This window comes from Ammospiza caudacuta, chromosome 9 (assembly GCF_027887145.1).
Source record: "Ammospiza caudacuta isolate bAmmCau1 chromosome 9, bAmmCau1.pri, whole genome shotgun sequence".
Lineage (NCBI taxonomy): Eukaryota > Metazoa > Chordata > Aves > Passeriformes > Passerellidae > Ammospiza > Ammospiza caudacuta.
In genome coordinates, this window is record NC_080601.1 from 16,580,963 (window position 1) to 16,602,956 (window position 21,994).

Here is a 21,994-nt window from a genome sequence, read left to right on the forward strand (position 1 = left end):
TGTTGTATGTGTTATGTGTATTTAAGTTTTAGTCTTACCTTCCTATAGTTTCTGAGTAGATGTGTGATAAGAGAGGTGGCTTCCTGTCAGTTTGGGATTATTGATATGATCCAACTGCAGAGAAGTTACTGCAACACTTAGCATCTCCAAGGATCTGCAGCTGTTGCACCTCTACTTTGCTTCTTGCTTTTAAGTATATCTTATCTTGTGGTGAAGGCATGTTAATGCTGGCATGATGAGCAATATGAAGAGGTGTTGTACCAGGTGAAGTTGCTTGCTCCCAGAATAAAGTTTATTGTTCTGCCTCATTGTACTGATAATGAACCACTTCTGGAACCAGAAGGAATAATTTAATTGTTTTCAAGTGTATTGAGTTCACCATCACTATTGAACTAGTTTGGAGTATGCCCAAATAAAATACCTCATGCACATCCTGTAGACCATGACTTAGGTGCTGTTGTAAAAAACTTAAGTCCTGGGAGCAACCTTTTATATGCTTGTAGTAATTAAGCTTTAATGTACTGTAGCATGTAATGTGCACTGTGTCTTTTGCCTTGTATTCTTTTCAGTGTCTTACTAGATTTTGCTGTATAGAGCATTATGAATTCATGTCAGTGATAGAGCCCAGAAAAAAGAAGCAATATTCATGAGTTACAGTTAGTGTGAGAACTGGTATGTGCACAACTCCCACTATGGGATTTGTGCATTTACACTCACACTGCACTTCAAAACATACCCTGAAAAGAAATATTTCCAACTACTTCTGTAGTTGGATGAATGGCGTGGTGTGTTTTAAAAGGCCATTATGCTAATAGTGGTACTTTTAATCTGGGCATAGTGTGAAACAATCAATAATAATAGCTGTCTTTGTCTAAAAGTTTAGTAGCTATAGTAAATGATACCACATGATTTTGTTTTAGATAATGTATTTATAGTACTTAAAAATATTATATCTTCCTGATTACTAGATAATATTGCTGCTGTTTGAGTTGCATGGGGAATGGTACAGTACATCTACCACAAGATTTAAAGCAGGATTGTTACAGCTTTTGCCATACGTTTAGTCAAAATTTTGGTGTTTGTGTTTCATTAATTTCAACAATTGGTCTTTCTTTAGAGTAGGGTGATGGCAGTCACACAGGGAGCCGTACAGCTGAAAGCAAACAAACAAACAAAAAGAAGTAGGGTTCCTAAATCAGACAGGTTTCCTTGATGCAGGGATGAACTGCTCAGTTGGTCTCTGATAATGGATTTCATCACACCTGACTTTGTCAATCAAATTGTTAAATGTCTAATCTCCTGTTAGTTGTCCAAATTTAGTCCATAATTGCAAGGGAAGAGAGAGACAGTTCTTGAATGCATTAGAATTCGATCCTAAAGTAGATGAGATGAATCCCACCTTTAGTGCTGTCTAAAATGTAAAGTTGAAAGTAAGACCAGACAGGAGTGACTAGTACTTAACAGAGGCATGGATAAGGAAAATCCTTAAAAGGCCTCTCCTGCTCCATGTCTCTATTGCTTGACCTTATCTGTGCTTTCAGTTTGTAGTCCTCATGAAGTGCTGCTAAAATGTCATTACCCTTTGCACATTTGCTGTGCTGTACTTGCTAGGCATCTCCACGTGCCTTTGTCAGCTCAGTTTAAAGACTTTCACCACACTGTTCCATATTATTAAGGTCCCTCTTTTGTTCTTCTCAGAGAAGGCTGACAGTTATGCAGATGACAGATCTGAGTGCCAGCTACTGTACTACTGTGTCGAGATTTAGAGTTCAAAGTTCCATCCATTCACAATTCAGCAGTAGTGGAAGCCTCCTCAGTTTCAAGCTGTGCAAAGCAAATTGTGGAGCCGTGCCACTTAGCAAGTGGCCTACCAGTAAATACATACTGCATAGTGATGGATCAGACTCTGACACAGACTGGTTGTTTATTCCCTGGAGTTCACCTAAAAGATGGCTGAATAGTCGAAAGCTACAGGAAACATTTTTCACCTCCTACTGAAATCTTTTGTATGCTGATAAATTATTAGAAGTAATGTTTTAAATATTTTTTGTATTTTGAAAAGCTATCAGCTTTCCATAACTTTGTAAGAGTGTTTTAGACCAAGAAACATAACTTGAGTGAAATATGTGTGATATTTGAAAGCAGGACCTAGCAGCAGAAATGAGTAAAAAATAAATAGCTAGAGGAATTAGTCTCACCTCAAATGTGAGTTCACAAATTGTCTTACAGTTTGAGTCTCCAATTATTAGGCTCTCCATCAATTACCTTTGCGTTAAAAAAACCATAGAAGATACACAATTAGTAAAGGAAACCTTAGCTTACTTTTAGTGCTTTAAAGGAAGATATAATATGGTATGCTTCAGCTAGGTCAGAATATTGGTGTCTTTTGGAGTCAATCATCCATGCACTACCAAAAAAGGTATTGAGCAGCACTTGTGTTCTGGAGTAGTTTCAGATGGATAAAGATGGATGAACTGATATTTTCATGTATCTGTATTTTATTGAAGGTAGCATGTATACTTAAAATATCAGAAAGATACAATTCAATAAGTAAGTTGGGCACAATTAACACAGTGAGAAACATGAACAGATGTCTGTTCTCCCCTGTCATATGAAAAAGTCATCATGTCCAATCTGAAATTTTCATTGAATGTAAAGAAAACCATAAACACTTGTCTAGAATTTCTGTGACCTTGTTTGAGTTTTGGGGTTTTTTTTGAAACTGTGTATATTTCCATTTGTTTTTCACCTGCTAATATTTCTGTCAGTCTGGGAACACATTTTCAGCTGTGTAGATAATATTAATGATTCTTTCCTGTGTTTTAATTGTTGAGTGTAAAATTGGATGGGGCTTTGAACAATCTGTTCTAGTGAAATCTGTTCTAGTTACCATGACATGGGAGTTGTAATTAGGTGATTTTTAGGGATCTCTTTGAACATAAACCATTCTGTGATTCCTAAGAGTCCAACTGAATTCAAAGGTGATATCCACATTTTCAGTGTGGGACATTTTCATTGCTCTTAGGTGCATGACCCTGCATCTAGTCACCAAGTGAATCTTTAATAACAAACGGGGTGACTTTTGCAGATAAGTGTAAAACACAGATTTCCACAGTGCATATTCTATTCCACAAGTGGCTTCCTAATTGTAATATTATCAAAAAGTAATGGAACCGACTTCTCCTAAGTTTATGATGGTGAAGTACATTAAATTCCCATTGAACACATTAAATCATGTTTAATTTACATGGCTTTAATTGCCATGTGTCCTAAACATTCATGTGTGAAGGAGCAAGCAATCATGTGAGCCCTGTCACGAAGGGTTTTGTCCTGAGGGATGTATTTCTGGAATTGCAGTCATTAAAGAAATGATGACTACATGGTTTTAAGCTTGCTATTACTTGACTACTCTGTGTGATAACCTAAACTAGAAATGTTATAGAATTACAAATTTTGATCAAGATCTTACAAGATTCTAAAGTTCTTGGCCTTTCTTGCTTGGTTTCATGAGCTGATTTAGGAGAGAAAAAAAATCAAGTTGTGCTTTATGTTAAAAAAATGTATTTGGAAAAAAATCAGTGTCATTTTCAGTAATATTTTTTCTGATGTGTGGCACAAAATGCATATGGATTAGCTATATGTATTGCTATTAAACCTTTTGAGTTTATAGTTTTTCACCTTTTTGTTTGTAGCCTTGTATATATATAACTGAGACATTAGCTGAAGCTGTCTCTCCTAAAACTCCTATTTAGTTTACCATGTACTTGTATTCTCAGCTATGAGGATAAATATGCATATTTTCATATTGAAAAAAAAATGCATCTCTAAATAACTGATGGATGTATTTTTCTTGGAATACTCAGAAGACTGTTTTGTTTTTCTCTGTGTTGTTTGTTCCCTATATTCTGTTTTAATTCAAAACGTTTCCCTTGCTGTAAATATTAGAGTGAGTGCTTATCAAAGCATAACTTCAGTTAAGGACACTCCAGGTGTCATAAGAAATAATTGAGTTGCAGCTTTAATAAGCAGTACATTTAATGTATCCATACAGCTCAGTAGAAATTGCTCATGATTTTGCTCTGGTGTGTATATAAGCCCAAAGCTTTATGAGCTTTTTCTGTAATTCTTAGCCAGTAGCAGGGATGGGGCAAATTAATTTTCATTTCCAACAGAAGCATTAACTGTGATCACATCTATATTTTGTAGTTATAGATACATTGTATTTGTGAAAGGAGGTATATGTGAATGAAGTATAAAATCTGACAAAAATAAAGTCTGTACACTGACCCATGTGAATTGATTTAATGTGTCTCAGAAAACCCTGAGATACAAAATCATGCTCACAATACATTGCATCCTAAATGAAGCCAGTTACTTCCAATTTAAGACTATGTTCCATGCATCTCCAAAGAACTGCTTCATTTGTTTATTACTTCATCAAATTTTAAGTGTCATTATGAGAAGTGAACATTTATAGATCTAGTGGTTACCTCAGTTTGTGGAGTTTGGGTTGTTGAGGTTTAGGTAGGATTTTTTTTCCTCTTTGGTATGGTTTATCCATATCCAAGAATTGTATTGGGGGAAAAAAAAACAGCCTGGGTCCATGAAAATAAATCTGTTCATCTTTTTACACTGAAAAGCTGTAACACTTATGTGACTTAAGAATCAATTAAGGAAATAAAAAGTATTTTTCAGATAGAGCAGTACCCATTTGTACCTAAGAAAAACAGCCAACCCAAATTACAAGACCTTACTTATTTTATAAGGAGCAGTATAATAAATACATGAGATTAGCCTCTATAGAAGATTATTTAGTTTAGCAGCTAAATTCTCAGTGTAATGGCAGGTTACTATGTACTAGCAGGCAGGGAGGAGGAAAGGTGGAGATTAAGATGGCCAGTACAGCACTCTGCAAGTGCTAGGAAGTACTTTGTGTGTTCAGGTGACAAAAGCTTGTGCAGGAAAGCTAAATTTGCCAGCCTATTTTTGACCTGAGTAACTGGTTTCACATGAAGAAATTCTTATGTAGTTGTTTCTTTTTTTTTTTTTTTTCCTTTATCTGTTTTATTCCATCTTAAACCTGTGAAATTGCATTTTAAACCTGCATTAGGTGGAAGTTTTCATTGCAACTGCAGCCATTAGGCCCAATTCGCTAACAAAGAAATGCTAGATATGACAAGAGATGATACTAGTTGGTGGTGGATGATACTAATTTAGCTGTGTAACTTTATTTTATCCCATTTATCTGTGTGTGTAATACAGGTGTTCCTTATACCATCAGTTTTCATTTTTTGCAAATATTAACAAAGTGTGCTGTGGAAATGAACCTGCTTTCTGTGGTGATACCTTCCAATTCCTGTAGTTCTCCTCTCCTTTTTATTTGTTGCAAAGCTTGAAACTGTGAATGAAGGAAAGGGAAGGATATCTGGGTAGATGCTTTCTTTGAGATTTGGTTTCTGTTCCAGCCTCTGACACAGGCTGTCTGTGTGAGCAGGAGATAATTTAGACCAAACTTTCTGCAGCTGATCTCTGATTAAGTATATTCATTATTTTGCGAGTCAGAGGCTGGGCTTTTGGAAATGCTGAGCATTCTCACAGCAAAAGTTCCTAGGAAGTCTATATGAGCTATGCAATGCTAAACACTTAGAAAAATTTGGCCTGTAGGCATCCCAAATTAATAACTACTACATCTCATAGTTACTTAATCTCTCCTCTGTAAAATGGGGTAATACAACATCTTCATTCTTCCTGTCAAAGAAATTGTTTATGAATCTTTTGCATGCTGTAGTGATGAACATTGCAGACTAACACATAAGAAAAAATATGATGCTGATTTTCAAGAGAGATAAATTACAGGAAGCCATGCCTGAAGTAATGGCAGTAAAACACCACTGAATGAAGTTTCAGATTGTGAGAAGGAAGAAGTTTGTGGGTATTAAATTAAGAACTGTATCATAAGGTCTACATAAAGGGGGCTGAAATATGACTTCATGACCAACCTTTTGAACTCATGAGCACTTTATTTTGTGGCCTGCATATTCTTGTCATAGGGTGTTGTGGGCATGTGGAATTACACAAAAAAATGTGCACATTATTAATCTTTCAGATATATTATGTTGTCATACTAATTCATTCCTAATGTGTAGAGAGTACTTAACATATTAAAAAAGAGATGTAATGAGATCCATTTTCCCTCCTATCAATGGCATGAAAGACTTTGGACCTTCAAATTTTAGTAATGTATGTCTGTTCAGCATTGTGCTTTATTTTTGTGTATATGTACTTCCATAAAATCAATTTTTGCTAGATGGACAAGTGTTTCAATTCCTGGTAGTCTTTATTTACTCTATATTGCATATGCATACCATTACTACATTTTGAATTAGAAAAGTTGAACTTTAATAAAAGATGAAGAGAAAACTTCTGAAAAGCTATATTAAATTTTAGAGAGCCAAAAGCTTAGATATATTTCACACGAATAAAACTTACTGGAGAATATATCCATATTTATCTGTATATTCGCATTTAGCTTGGTGCTTTGCAAAACACCTTTCCTAAAGTCTAGATTTAAATTATTATGAAAATGAAGATATTTCATAGACATGGAGTACCTCACTTGTTGATACTAGTTCCTTTGTCAAAGTTAGCTGAGGCTCTTCTGCCGTGGTGGTTGGGTTATTTTTGTTCTTTCATGGCTGCATAGCAGTGTTTTAAAAATTTTCTATTCATTTTATGTTTTTTCAGCTGTCGTGACTGGTTGTCTTGTACCATTCCCCTTGAGTGTATGTGTGTATTTATTATTTTAAACAATAACATTATATGTCCAGATAGGGGTCCCATTAACTTTCTATTTCACTAGAAATTGGCAAAAATTTGCATCCAAGGATTTAGTTTCATAAGTGATATTTTTGTTGTTATTGAGCAGTGGCTGAAGGTTTTTTCCTTTTCACCATATTGTGAATTTGTCACCACTTTGCATGAGACAGCAAGCAAACAGCAATGCTCAGCTTCACACTTCACATTTCTGAGAGGACTTTGTGTAGTCTATAATTAAAGCAAAAAGATAAGAAAACAGATGTAAGCACTTAGATTATGTGATTATAGGCAGAGGCATTTGACTGTCTCAAACTAAAGTTTTTGTAAAACACATGTGAAACTCTTATTTGATTTGAAATATCAAGGAAGAAGGGCTTAAAATTTCCTTGCGGCCTTTCCTAAATAGTGGGTCCCCTATAACAGAATCAAATAAAGCTAATTTGGAAGATTCAGCTAAAATTAATATAAACTTACTGTTTTGTTGGTTTTGTTCTTGTTTCACTGAGCAGTATATTAATCAATCCTGGAAACCACGTCAAGATTCAAGAAGGTACCTTAGGATTCTTCATTGCAAGTGATGCCAAAGAAGTAAAAAGGTAATTAAAATGTTTTTATCTTTGAATAGAAACAAGCATATTTAATTTCAGATTTTTTCTTTACATGTAAATTCTTCACCTAATTTTCATTATCATCTGTTTAAAAATTCGGAGAGGGGATTGAGTTGTTACTCCTGAACCACCTATGTGTGTGTAGTTTTCCTAACTATTGTCCTAAGTACCAAGGAACTGAAATTTGCAGCAGACATGAAAAGAAATAAAGAGACTGGGTTTTTGAGTCCTCCTAGAAAATGTGAAATATTTTCATTTGTTTTCTTTATACTTATTGTGTCTCAGAGGAATTACTATGAGAGAGGCGAACAAGGATGACACTTCTGTTAGATTCTGGTTTAGAGTTCTTATCTACACAGACTTTAGCAAATTCTTGATGCGAGTTAGCTGCTGTGTTTATTCTGTAATTGCATTAGCAAAATAATATTTATGTTCTTGTCATTTTCCTTTAATGGAGCTGCAAACTCCACAGCCTCATAATAATAAATCAAACTACAAAAGTGCATTATATCCATTGCAGCCAACTTCACAGGCTCAATGTACCTGGGTGTGCTAGATTTGGGGTGAAGGAAAAGGAGTTTTATCAGATTGTGTTGAGGACCAAATGTGTGTAATCTTGTTTGTTAGGATTATAGTATGTTTGGAAGGAACAAAAAAGCAATGTGATAAAATAATTTTTCAAAGAAAAATATTCAGTGTCTCTATAATTAAAAAAGAAAAAAATTAATATTTGCAGCTGAGTTTTTCCTCATTCTTTGTATCTTTGTTATGAGTCATGCAATCAGATTTTTACTGCTGTTCTCCATGAGTTTGGTATTTTAACTAAATCCTATACTTAAAATGATAAAGTATTCAAATGATACTCTTCATTAACTTCCAACCTTTTAGGATTAAATACAGTGAAATAATACCTAACAATGCCTACTTGCCCTGCATATTTAAAGAAAGTCAAAACACCAAAACAGTGAAATTGGAGAACTTGACTTCTGCTTTTCTTGAAAGAGCTGAGGTAGATGTTGGCTAGGTGAAATGTACAGAACAGGGCAGCAGTGCTCCTGTCCTGTCACATCTCCAGCACCATCTCTGGAGCCTGTGCATCCTGCACTGCCCCAGGGACTCTGCCTTGCAGCATTCTGTTCCTTTCCTCTCTGCTGCTTTCCTCCACTTGAACATGCAGAACTGTCTGCACATTGCTTTACTGAGCTGCTAGTTTTCTTTCTTTTATAAGGCATGTTACACTCTGCAGTGAACTTTTTCTCAGACTAAGTAAAATGGCATAATATTTTAACTGCTAAGATTAGGGAGAAGTTAACTGTTATAAAGGCGTTTAGACAAATTTTTCACATCATTCATCTGCCACGTTTTATTTGATAGTGAACATGAAACAGGATTTCCAGTTCAGTCTGGCTTTTGGCAGAAGGCTATGTTTAGAAATACTCTGCCTCCCTTGCCATGATTCTTAGCTGCTCTGTGCAAAGTAAATGGTTATCAGATGTGTTTCTACTAACAAAGCCAATTATGAAAAGTGTTAATTTCACCCTTTGAGCTATCAATCAGACTCAGAAATATGTTCTAAAATTGAGATCTTTTGGAGGGGAAAAATGATTTTACAATAAAGCATAATTAAACATGTTTTATACCTGAAATGCAAATTAAATTATTCTGGCTTTGTTAATGAAGACATTTCAACCCCCTTAAGCTAGTTATTCATATTTATATATCCCACAATGAGATATAACCTACAATGTTCAATTACTCTTTCTGTTAGAATAATTTTTGCATTTTCAGAAGAATAGTTTCCCATAAGAAGCAATTACACCTACAAACAGTTATGCCTAGGTAAATAGCTTCACATACAATGTTAACTGTTTAAATATAATACAAACTACCTGAATTGCATCTTCATTATTCCTTGTTCATTTACATGTTAGCATGAGTGCCAGAAATCCACATTCTTCAAATCCACTTAATTTACCCCAATTATCTAGAATAATTTTATTACAGCAATAACTTCAGGTATTTGTTCTTTACTTTGGACATGGGATTGAAGGTACCCTTTAGGACAATTATGCTGCAGTGAACTTCAGAAACATGGTTTCTAGCAATGACCAATATGCAGTTCATGTTGTGAAGTTTTTGTGATGGACTATTTGTGGTAGTTGATTCTTGTTTAATAAAGGGGCTTTACAGCTGGACTGGAGAGAAATTTTAAAAATTTGAGGCAGTTTTCTCTTCCTGGCTTACATCTTGACATTTACTCATGGTTTGAAAAACACTTTCTTCTCATTTCCTTGGAAGTAGTTGATTTTCTTTTTGGTGGAATGTGAATATCTTGAAGACCAGAAAGTTTCTGCAGCAAAGTATACGTGCTCAGAGATGTTTTCCTTTTACATTTTGCATCTTGGAAATACTAAGGCAATTTCACAGCCTGAAAGAGTAATCTTCCTGTGAGTTTCTTAGAGAAATAAAGTGTGCTAGGTTTAGGACTTACATATTGCATTGGTAGCTTCATGTTATATTGATTTTAGAAATGTTAATAGCATTCAGTGGGGTCTCCCTGCAATTTCAATTTGTATTTGAACCAATATGAAGCATTGATGTGGTTCATCTCCTCTATGCTAGACCTGATATCTTTCTCATGATGGGTCACTTAACTACCAGTATAGTTCCACCTGCAGTGGCCATGCTATAATTAATCTAGAAGAAATAGTAGTAATCATCCTGGCTGCAGGGGCAAAGGCTGTGTTTAATCAGAGGCTGTATATAAATATTGGTTTGATTTTGAGTTTTTTTATATTTTGGACTGTAGATAGTTTTGTTTCAGTGGCCTCCTATTTGTTGTAGCAATCTAATGTTCTCATACTGTCAGCAAAATGTATGGGTGTCATCTGAAAATTTGCTGAGGGTGCACTTGATGCCTCTGTCTGATTCATTAATGAAGGTATTAAATAACACTGGTCCCAGTACAGATCCTAGAGAGACATCAGTTGTAACTAGTGCCTGGTGGGACTGTGAGCCATTGATCACTGCCCACTGAATTCAACCACTTCCTAATCCACCCATGGAATCCATCACTCCAGCTGGGAGAGAAGGATGTTGAGGGGGACCATGTCAAAGGCTTTACAGAAGTCTGGACAAATGACATCTGTCGTACTTCCCTATCTGCTGATGTGGTCATTCCATCATAACTGGTTGGTCAGGCAGGATTTTCCTTGGTGAAGCTGTGCTCCCTCTCTTGAATGACCTCCCTGTCCTCCATGTCCCTCAGCACAGCCTCTTGGAGGATTTTTACATGATCTTTCAGGCACAGAGGTGAGGCTGACAAGCCAATAGTTCCCAGGGTCATTGTTTCTACCCCTATTTAAGATCAACGTACAGTGTTGATCATACAGTAATGATCAAATGTCCAAGCTGAAAAATTGGCACAGGGTGCTAGACAGTCTTTTAAAAAAACCACCCTGGTAGCTGATGAAAACAAAAAGTCCTTTTTTGTGATTCAGTTCATTAGATGCTCTTTTTTCTAAGATGAACAACAAATAAACTAATACACTGTGGCATAGTTATCATACATTCTTCCAATTACTTTTCAAATAAAAGTGTATTAAAGGAAATACTAATTTGGAGCTTATTGTTGAAATTAATGGTCTTGCAGCAAATATTTCCTACTTTCAATGTCCAAACCTTTGCAAAGATTAAAGTAAATTAGCATTGGCGCATTTCCTTAATTGGTCACTGCAACAAGATGAAATATAGGACTAATTTCATTTATAAGGATTAAGAAATGTGTCAGTTTTTCCATTCTGTCTCTCCAGGGCATATTTTTACTGCAAGGCCTGTCATGATGACATCACAGATCCCAAAAGGATAAAAAAATGTGGCTGCAAACGGCGTAAGTAATATTTCTATCCCTCCCTTCCTCTCCTTTTCATGAACTGTTCAGCCCTGAAGAATACCTGTACATGCATTTACATGTTTTACACAGTTGTACAGAAAGGCTAAGAAATAAATGCACAGCAACGTAGTAAGTGCTATTTGAGTTTCTGAAGTCCATATGTTTTTGTTACATTTCACACCACTCACACCTGTGTCTTCATTAAAAAGTAAATTAAAGACCAATGCTAACAAAAACTGAAGAACTAAGTCAAGCTAAATTTAACTGTGGAAATTTCTGAGTTAAGAATTAGCCAACAGTGAAGTTTTTCTCTCATTCATAACATACAGATTGTGCAAGAGAAGAAACTAGGGAATTATATTTTATCATATAGCTATTGAAATTTTTTTTTCTTTTTAAATAAATGAGCAGTTTTAGTGGAGGAAAGGGTTGTCTGGAGGAAATTAAATATTAGCACCTCTTACATATATATGCTTTTAGCTGTAATGCTAATATTAAGTTTAGTTAGGTTCTAAACTGTTTGGACAGTTTTTAATGAAGAAATGAGTGTTTGAATGGAGATGAGACTTTGCATCTGAATTTCTATAAATATGTAGCAATCAGCATTTTACCCATATATGCTTTGAAAGGACCTTTTTCAGGAGCTATCACAACCGCACTTTGACTAAAGATGTGCTTGACCCATGCATATTTGTAATACCAATAGCAAAATTATTTAGGAATCAATTTCTCATTTAATATATAATTATTTATGTGCATTCCATGGCATTCTGCCATGACAAACATAGTTCAGTTTAAAAGTATTGATTAAGTAAATTGAGAGATCTCAGAAGGGCTTGATCATGCCTATTTTACCATTACTTTTAAAAGGGGAAAAGCTCTCTTATTTATAGCTTCAGTCTGCTATAAAAAAAGCTCTCTTATGTAAAGCTTCAGTTATCAGTGCACTGTTATAGAGGATGGAAGAAAGCCTAGGCTGAACATTCTCTGCCTTTTGGAGTACCTGAAATGGATGAAGTCTTGAAGATCATTTTCAAAAGAAAAAAAATTTTCACTGGAGATTTTAAAAAAAACTCCTGTCCTCCAAAACACCACGAGTGTGCAACAATAGTATGATAGGGAGAAAGCGGCTGGAACTGACAGAAAATGGTATTTATCTTCCCAGTAGCCACAAGGAGAGCAAAGCACATGGAAAGCATGCCTGATGTGGAAGGAATGTATGCATTGCCTAACATATTGGAAAAAAATTGTTCAAGAACAGTTTATCCATGTGAGAATGTGACCTTTGAACTGCTGCCAAAGCCAATGAGTCTGCTGAGTAAGTTCTGGTAAAGCCAGTTACAGATGCCTCAGGGTGCCTGTGACTCTCATGAAATCTTTTTTCAAAATTACTCAACAGTTAAAGAGAAATATGTTACCTGCTTAATTTTATCTGGTTCTGTCAGGAAAAAAAAAAAAAAAACAAAACCAAAAAAACTATTTTATTTCTATTTTCTTCTGTACTCCTCCTTCACATGGTGTATGCTTTTTAAACATGTCCCGCTTAAAAATTTAATAAATCCCAAAGATCTCTCAGTTTAACATGAGACCTACACATTTCATAGAAGATAGGAATCAGGAACTCACATTATAAAGGTTAAGAGCCCTTTATTTTTATACAGTAATGAGAATCAAGGTAACCTTCTCAGTACTTTGAAACTTGGGAGGAAACAGGGTATGACCCAGCCGACACAATGGATACTAGCAGCAGTAAAGCCTTGGAGAGGCAAGAGTAACAATTTGCGTAAGTAGCAGTTGGAAGGGTTACAAATGGCATGGTCACACATATGAGTGCAATAAATGAAAGTTTGTTGGGCAGATGAGCAAACAAACGGAGTTAGGGAGGCAGAAGGAGGAGGTGGCTCTCAGAGCTGGTGCAGTGAGCACTGAGCACTAATGAGGGAAGGAATCCTCTGAGTCAGGTGAAGAATAATGATCAGTGAGAATGACATCTTAAATTTCCCTTTCATTGTCTCCCCTCTCCTCAGTCTGCCCTCTCTCCTGCTGTTTCTTAGACACACAAGGGGTCACAGATACCACAATAGCAGGCAGCCTGTGGAAGAGCTGAGAAGAGCTTTCAATGAGGAGCATGCTCACAAGTATTATAAATAAGGCAATTGCTTTTCTTTTAAAGAGCTGTCAGAAAAATTAATGAAATGAAAAAAATTCAATAGTAATTAGTGATTTTTGTTTCTCAAATTTTGTTGGCAATTTTGAAATCCCTTTTATGGGACCTGCTTTTTGTGTTTGGGTTTGTTTTTAAGGTAAGTCTTTAGTGCAGAATGTTATTCTCATAAAATGTTTTAGCTTTCAAATCACTAATCACTTTTGAAAAGACTTAGATATGTTATCCATGTGCAAATGATGCAAATCATTGGTCTTAAAATGCAATTCTAACCAAAGCAAAGCATAAATTGAGAAAACTTTCTCCCTGTTGGGTTAGAAAACTATCAACTATTATGTCAACATGTAATACATCACTAGGCCAATTTGATTTTTGACACTGCATGCACATGCATCTATATAGTTCTATATGACAAATACATGCTTTAATGAGCGAGTAGCATGGTAATTAGAGGCAGCTAAATGTGGAAAATATGTAAGATGAAAGGAAAGGTTGTATATAAAAATATTGACACATTCAGGTGAATTAGATGTGAAAGAAATGGAAAACTTAATTATGGTGGCTCTAATTCATGCACTTTCCCATAATACTTAATTCACATTCTTGAATAATGCATCTGAGGTTGCACTTCAGTTTAGACACTTTCTGAATATTAGCTTGGGGTATTGTTGGGGTCTAAACGTGAGTCTGACCTACATAGCCATTTGTCCAAACTCGTTAGGCCTAATATTAATAATTCAGGGCAGATCAGTACATTTCTACAAGGCCAAGGATAATTCATGTAATCCTGCTTTTCTTTTGCAGTTTCTTTGCCATCCCTTTCTCCTTACCCATCCCACTCCCTGAATAACACATAAATGCTGATGGCATATTGTCCAAAGAAATACTTGTGTGGAAATTTTATTCACAGAATGTTAATTTTTTTTGTTTTCAATCTCTTTCCTATTCCACTTAACTGTAGTTTTTGCAGCAAGAGGCCAAATATATGTATATATTTGTATAAAATGCTGCCACGTTGGGATGAAATCTCTAAACTGGATGACCTGTTCCTCCTGTTTCTTTCATTTTGTACAACAGCTATGGTCTAATTCTCTATATATTTTTTCCAGTGACAGTGCTTGCTGTGAACAGTGGGGGTTGAACCCCAGAGGGGATAAATCATGTGTACATTGATGTGTTTGAAGGAATTTCTTGTAATCTATGACAATTGACAAACTTTTGATTTATTTTTCCTCTTGCTGCCTTGGAACACGGCCCCTACTATATTTTAACTGCACACTGATAGTGATCTATTGTGAGTAAAAATGGGTTCCCTGTAGCCCAGAGTGCGGTCCAACCTGTCTTTCTCTAGCAGAGAGTATTTTTGTTCAGTATTTTGGTTCTTTTCTTTATTTATGTTGCATGTAGCAGTGACGTCATACCCACAAGTTTCTCATTGTTCCCACCAATGGAGATTAGGGTGACGTTGAAGAAAATACAGCAGTTTTCCCTTTTTCCACCTATTTGCCCTTTTTTTCTACAAGCTTATTTTTATCCCTAAATGAAAATTAGATCTTGGCAATAGTATTTCCTTGAAATTATTCTAGGGGTATCTCATGAATTTTTAGGGATATTGGTTAGGCTGGGGTAATTGCCACTATAGCACTCTTTGCTGTGTTAAATACAATTCATCTGTCAGGTCCCTGTTTAGGTTTTCAGTACTTTGTCCTTTCCATTGCACAGCTGACACAAAGAGTAGCACAGCACTTTTACTGTCCTTACCTAACTTTTTTCTCCCCAATGACAGAAAAAAGTGTTATGGGAGAAAGCCAGACAATTAATTAAAAGTGTGATTTTTTAATGTATAAACCCAGAGATACCTTCAACAGGAAACAAGCTGCAGTGATTATTTTCCTGAGCTTGCTGGTTTTGACACTACTTACATAAGTAGACACACACTGACTTTCCAGGGCCTTAGCTGTAAAGTTTTACAGTATTATTATATCTAGAATATGAGCTTTATGGACCACTTCATGTCAATCCAGGTCATACCACTTGAAAGTGTGCAGGATCTTTGAAGGCTCTCATCAGCCACTTTGTGTGTACACTCATGGTAAATAGAGCATTTGGGACATGGAAAGAATTTGCTCTTAGAAATACAAGTGCTGCAAAGAAATGCACTGGTTATAGGGCAGTGTTGGGATTATATGGACTTGTTCTTTCAAAGAGCAAGGGGGATCCCATAGCTGCAGTGCAGCGTTGCTGTGCCAGATTGAGGCTGTAACTTTACTGTGTAGCTGCAGCTATTCTAAATAAAGGAGGCCTCAACGTGCAACTTCAACATTTTACCAGATATTCTGAATTTATTGTGTGGAAACACCTCAGGTCTTAATCAGGATTGAGATATTTTCCCCCTCTCATCTATACACACTGTAGGATCTTGCAAAGAATGAAGGAATAATTTATGCTCTTGATAAAGAAGGCTCTGGCCTTCTTGAAATTATGGTGGCCTGCATCGTCATTATTTGCTATTTATTTTATTGTGGAGCCTGCAAACTACACTGAAGGATTGAGATCCTGTTGTGGAAGAATACATTCAAGGATAGAACAAAAATTTCTTCAAACATCTATTTTTAGCCAATAGAATGACACAGCAAAAAGATGTAGCAGCAGGAAAAAGCAGATTGTGAAACTGGTCAGCGTGATAAGAACCAGCAGTAAAACAAATAAATTCTATAGGTGAAATGGTGAATCCTATTGACTTTGAGGCAAAATACTAGAAGTAATCTGGATTTATCTGAAGCAATGTATTTATTTAAAATATGTTCTTATGTTGAGACCTTTGTGAACTAAAGAAATTCATTTAAATTGTAATAAATAAGTAAAGGAGTTCTTCATGCTGTGAAAGAACTAGAAAAAAAAAAAAGATCATGTAGTTTTGGTTTTTTCCATTTCCCCAATAGCTTAAGTTTGTTTAGAAAAGTAGTTTGCTTTGAGAGTGCACTGGCTGAGAGTCTTCTGTAAGGTAATGAAGGAAAGGTCATGATCAGGTTTGAAAATTAAAATGAATTGGTCTATAAATGTGCTATTACATCAAAACTTGAGTCATTCTTATATCTACTAAAATAGGGCAAGATGTCCACTCAGATCTCCTGCTGTTTTTTCAGTTTTGACATAGAGCAGCACTTTGTGAATTGGAGCAAACAAGTAACCAGTTGTCATTGATGGCAAAAACTGCAAGAGAGTGAGCAAGCTCACTTGCTAGTCTTGACGTTGACTTGTAAAAATTAAATAATGGAGAGATAGATTTTCCTGTTGTGTTAAGGTGAATAAATTCTCACCAACAGGTTAAGGTACTGCTGTATTTTTCAGGAAACTGAAACTGTGCTGGGGGAAATCCTGTCTGTGTGTCAGTCTCATGATGCTAAGCAGCATTGCTGGCAGGCGATCACTCCAGCCTGGTCGCCTTTAATGCTGATGATTTTTCACTCACAGTTTGGATCATGAGAACTTGACGAATTGAAATAACAGTGTGCATTTCAATTCTGAAGTGTCTTGGGACCTTTTTGTACCTTTTTGTACCATTGGGGGATCAGGAAGGCTCCCACTCCTGCTCCTGAGCAGCTGCTGCCCGGGAGAGATCCGCTAGATGTCCTCGGAGCTCCACCCTGGCTGCGCTGAGGAGCAGCCCCAGCGCAGGGGGCACAGCCCGGGGCTTGCGAAAAATCAGGAGAGAAGAAGGAATACTTTGTTCTGCTTTCTTTAAAGAAAGAAAAAAAAAAAAAAGAAAAAAAAGAGAAAAAGATAAAGGAGCTGTTCCTTGACATTTTAGGTAGAGAATAATCTGCAGTTTCCTTTGCTTATTTTTGCAGCTGGAAATATTTCCCATTACTGTTCGTGAACTCTAAGTAACACTTCAGATCCAGACAATCTACACATTTTAACTGTACTTTTTGACTTTTTGAGATCAGAAGTAAGGTCTTGTGAGAAGCTTAGACATCTGGGGAGCTATTCTTTCTTTTATAGAAAGGAAGGCTACTACCTTCTGAGAAAAATTGCATCTGGAAGTTTCTACAAGTATTTATTTACTTTCTAAGCAATTGAAAGAAACTTTGCTCTCCTTTTGCTCTTAATGAGTAGTTCATATGTGCCTTGTTTTGTAAATTATTTAGGCAGTCTTAACTTAGTGTCCGTAAAAGCTTCCCCTGATATTTTTACTGATTAGTTTTACAAATGTTATGTGATTGTCATCATATAAAATACAAGGATCTGTCCTTTTTTTCCCTATTTATTATACAATTGAAAATAGGAAAGTAGTCTCCTTAATTTCCCAACTTTTGTTTTCACCAGTATCAAATTACAATTCTATTCAACATTTATAACACATCTAGGAATAGAAATAAGTTGATTCTTACGCAGGTCCTACAGGTGTCAGATAAATTTAACACACACACATAGAGGCTGTTCTTAAGGTCCCCCTGTCTCTCTGATGATTCCCATTTTCTGTTAATGTTTATGGAAGTTTTATAGAAAATGGTATGTGTGTGGCTGAACCATTTAAAATCATTTCTGTGCTGTCTTTGACCTTGTCACTAGTCATCCCTACTAATAATGCGTGTTTTGTTTTATTTGAAATAAGTATTGTATTTGGTGTGAATGTAACTGACTGTATAAAAGGAATGAAGAGTAACAGCATGTTTTCTTTCCAAAAGTTATTGCTCTGATATGCAGTTGCTTATATACTTGTTAAAATCCTTGTGGCAAGTCCTTTCTGCTGCTTATATTTCCAGGTCCAGGCCTGTTTCCTGCATGATAATGATGTGAAATATTCAAATGATGCATGATCTCCAGAACAACTGACAGTAATTGTTAAAAACAGTCCCTGAAGGGTATTGCTTTTGAGAAACGCCATCATGTCCTTCCCCTATTGAAGAGAAGGCCTTAAATTTCCAACTTTATTGGTTTAATTCTGATTAAAATGGTACAAAAAGTTTTCCTTCCTAGCCTTCTTTGCCCTTAAGGATGATTTCTTTTTAATTTCCATAAATTTGTCCTATCCTGTTATTGACTGTTGACAAGATATGGCCAGAAGTAAATGAAAACCAGGGACTGTTACTAACCAATGACGTAGCAGTTGGGAATTTCTGAGCAGTGTTTTGCTACAGCATTTGATTAGAAAAAGTCCTTCAAAACAGCTATAATTACAGCAAAATGGGCCTGCTTTTTTAACCTCACCTACTGTCAATGTGTTGCACAAATACCCTTTATTTTTCTTTAATTTCCTTAAAAAATAAGAAAGTAGGCATACTGGGAAGACTGTTACACTTTTGGTAACCTATTTCACTTTTCTTTTACTGTCCAACTTTTCAACTTTAAAGAATGTGTTGGGAAGAGTTAGAGGGAAAACACGGGAATATGCTGTTTTGAATTTTCTGTGTAGTTTGAATGTGTATGCATCAAAAGCTGCAGTGGAAACCTTCTTACTAAAAGCCAAGCTCTGAGGAATGATGTACTATGCAATGAACAAGCCTGATGCTGCATGATGAATTTCTGAACAGCTGTAAGATAACTCTACTAGGATGCTAAAAGAACATGGCATCTGTCATGTGAGCAAAGTTTTAGAGGAATGGGGTCGCTGCTGAAGAGATCACTCATTCATCTCCCTCAATGCCTGTTTTCCACAATCATAATGTTACCCTTGCTTGACAAGTATACTGTATGGCAAGCCATCAAGGCCTTAGAACAGGACTTGACCCATCTGAGTGATTTCAATCCCTCTTTCCTGGTGACTGTGGGATTAAGAAACTGGAAAAAAAAATTCTTTTAAATTTAATGTCATTACCATAAAGCAAAAAAGACATCCTAAACTGAAGATACAGGCCAGAGAAACATTACCTTTTTTCTGCATTTGCTTTTAAGGTTCTGTTTTTGCCTGTCAGTGTTGTTTTGTTTTTAGTATAATTGAGTCAGTTCAATCTAAACCATTACCAAAAGTTGGTTCAGTGCAGCATGTGAAACAATCTAAATGGCCTTTGGATTCCTTGAGACGTAAACATGCCTGATTCTGATAACATGCAAGATTCCAGGATGGTAATTATACATGAATTTATAAAATAGGATGCTCTATATTTCTAGAAATACATAACAAGGACATTCAGTTGACTGAAAGATAAAGATGTTCTGTCTGACCTGGCACTTGTTTTGGAACTAACACCTAATTCTAAATTCAGTTATTTTGTTCTTGATTGACTTTTGAATCCAGAGCAGAAGCCATGCCAATGATTGGCTCAGCATGTTTCAGTGGACCAATGCTCTGTGTGCTTTTGGTGATGCCTTATTTGTGAACTGAACTTAATGTTGAGCATATTTACCATTTTTAGTTTTGTCTCCTATATGGGCAAATTTTGGTATTCTGTCAATAGTTAATTTGAATTCCTGAAGATAAAATGTAAGCAAAATTAATTTTTTGGAGAATTTTATTAATATCTTGTAACTCTTTAATAATGTATAATTAATTGCAGTAAAGGTGGTCCTTGGCACAGTTTAATACTGAAAAATTATTATAATATATTTAAGAATAAATATATTTATATATATGTGTGTATGTATAATGCATATGTGTGTATGAGTGTGTGTATGTAAGAAAGCATTTGTATGTGTGTTTCTGTGTGTGTATACATACATACATATATTTATATATGAAGAAATCTCTGATTTTTACAGGAAACAGGATAGGCTAAAATACCTAATGGACTAGTGACTTTTGTTTTCATTTTAATCCAGTGGTATTAATTGTGCCAAGGGAAAAGCATATTCCTATTATTCTGTGCTTTTACTGTGTTCTATTTTGATCCAAACACTTGACTGTAAACAGTAATTTTTCCCCATGACTGCGGTCACCCTCTAAGACTGAGCAGAAATAAAGAGCAATTAATCTTTTGCCCTACTTTTAATGTACAGCCAAAGTGTTATCAATAATCTCATTGCATTTTTTTTTCCTGGGTCAAGACTGTTAACATTAACTAAGGCCTGTATTGAATCCCTTAAATTACCTTCCAGCTGCCTTGTTATATCTATAACCTTGCCATTAACCTGCTGCTCTTCCTCTCCTCCCATCCAACACATGGTTATAGCCAAGATGTCCATCTACAAGAGAATGAGACTGGCATGTTGTTTTGGTTGCGGACGCTCTGAGCGTGACTGCTCTTGCATGTCAGGCAGTGTACATAGTAACATGGACACCCTTGAGAGAGCCTTCCCACTTTCTTCTGTCTCTGTTAATGATTGCTCCACCAGTTTACGTGCCTGTAAGTTTTAACACCAACACATGCTGTTCCATGTTTGTGGTGTCTGTGGTATCATCCCTGTCTTGTGTCGTGCATTGTAGTTCTGTGAGTTTTTACTGGGCTGATGCTTTTTCAAAAAATCAACCCCAAATTTGATCACAGCTCTGTATTTATATTTCTGTTTTTATTTTTAATGCAAAAAAATGTAAATCATTATTTTGCTTTATGTGCTCTTTATGAAGCATCCTCTTGCAATAGCCTTCAGGACCTTAGTAGTGCAGTATGGTGACACCTTTTCTCTTTAATTCATACAATGCAAATTGTCATTAATTAAGCAATAAGTGCTTTGGTGGAGGACCAGACCTTTGTCTAAATCTGTGACTGGTGCCAAGTGGGTACCTTTAATAATACTGGCACTAGAGCATCATACAATGGGCAGTGAATAAATATACAGGATACAATATAGTAGATGGAATTCTATTCTATGTTGCTACTTTTGCCTTTAGTTTTGTTTGTAACTCTTCATTCTCAGTAAAGCAAGATCTTCCATCTAATACAGAAGCCACAGAGATGTTCGTACTTTTTGTAAAATCGGTTGTTCTTTTTGTAGCGCCTTTTTAGAAAAACTAGGCTGGTGCAAATCCCTGGTACAAATGTTTTGAAATTAAATGTAGAGTCTGTTCCATAGGACAGTAACATTCTGGAATGTGCCCTGAAAGCTCTTTTGAAAGATCAGAGTTCAGAGGGAGAAGACAGAACCTAGAACAATTCTGCATGGCGATTAATTATTCAGACAAGCTGTAGGGATTCCAAAGCTTGGATTATCAGTGTGATGTCATCAACTGAAGAAGATTGTTAAATGGTTTTTTGTGTGTTTGTTTGTTTCATTTTCTTGTCCTCTTTAGTCATTCTTAACAGGCAAAACTATGTCTTGGGACAGGAGCTGTTTTCCTTTCCCTACCCAAATGGCAAAGGAAAGCTATAAACTTATTCAGCTACAGCTATGAGAATAGATTGGAGTTTTGGTCAGGAAGCATGTCCATTTTCCAAGGCAAGTCATTTTGGACAAAAGTGCCTTCTGCTATGAAGACTAATGTAGATTTTAGATTATGCACCTGGTTGTTTTTTGGTACCATATTGCAGTATGTAGCCCAAGTGGTGAATGATTTTGCTTTAACTATTTTGACTTACGAACTATTTTTCCAGTCACATATATAAAAATTCTATAATTGTTACATTTCTTTTGTCT

General features: G+C 35.8%; 1 protein-coding gene across 7 annotated transcripts in view; it reads left to right on the forward strand.

Annotated features, from left to right (window-relative positions):
- The window catches only part of KCNMA1 (potassium calcium-activated channel subfamily M alpha 1), a 409,069-nt gene that overhangs the window by 297,014 nt on the left and 90,061 nt on the right, over positions 1–21,994 (forward strand). For all 7 annotated transcript variants that reach the window (XM_058810475.1, XM_058810473.1, XM_058810476.1 and 4 more), the window contains 2 exons: positions 7,326–7,412; positions 11,237–11,313. In XM_058810475.1, coding sequence (XP_058666458.1) covers positions 7,326–7,412; positions 11,237–11,313 — 164 coding nt within the window. The remainder of the gene's footprint in view (positions 1–7,325; positions 7,413–11,236; positions 11,314–21,994) is intronic.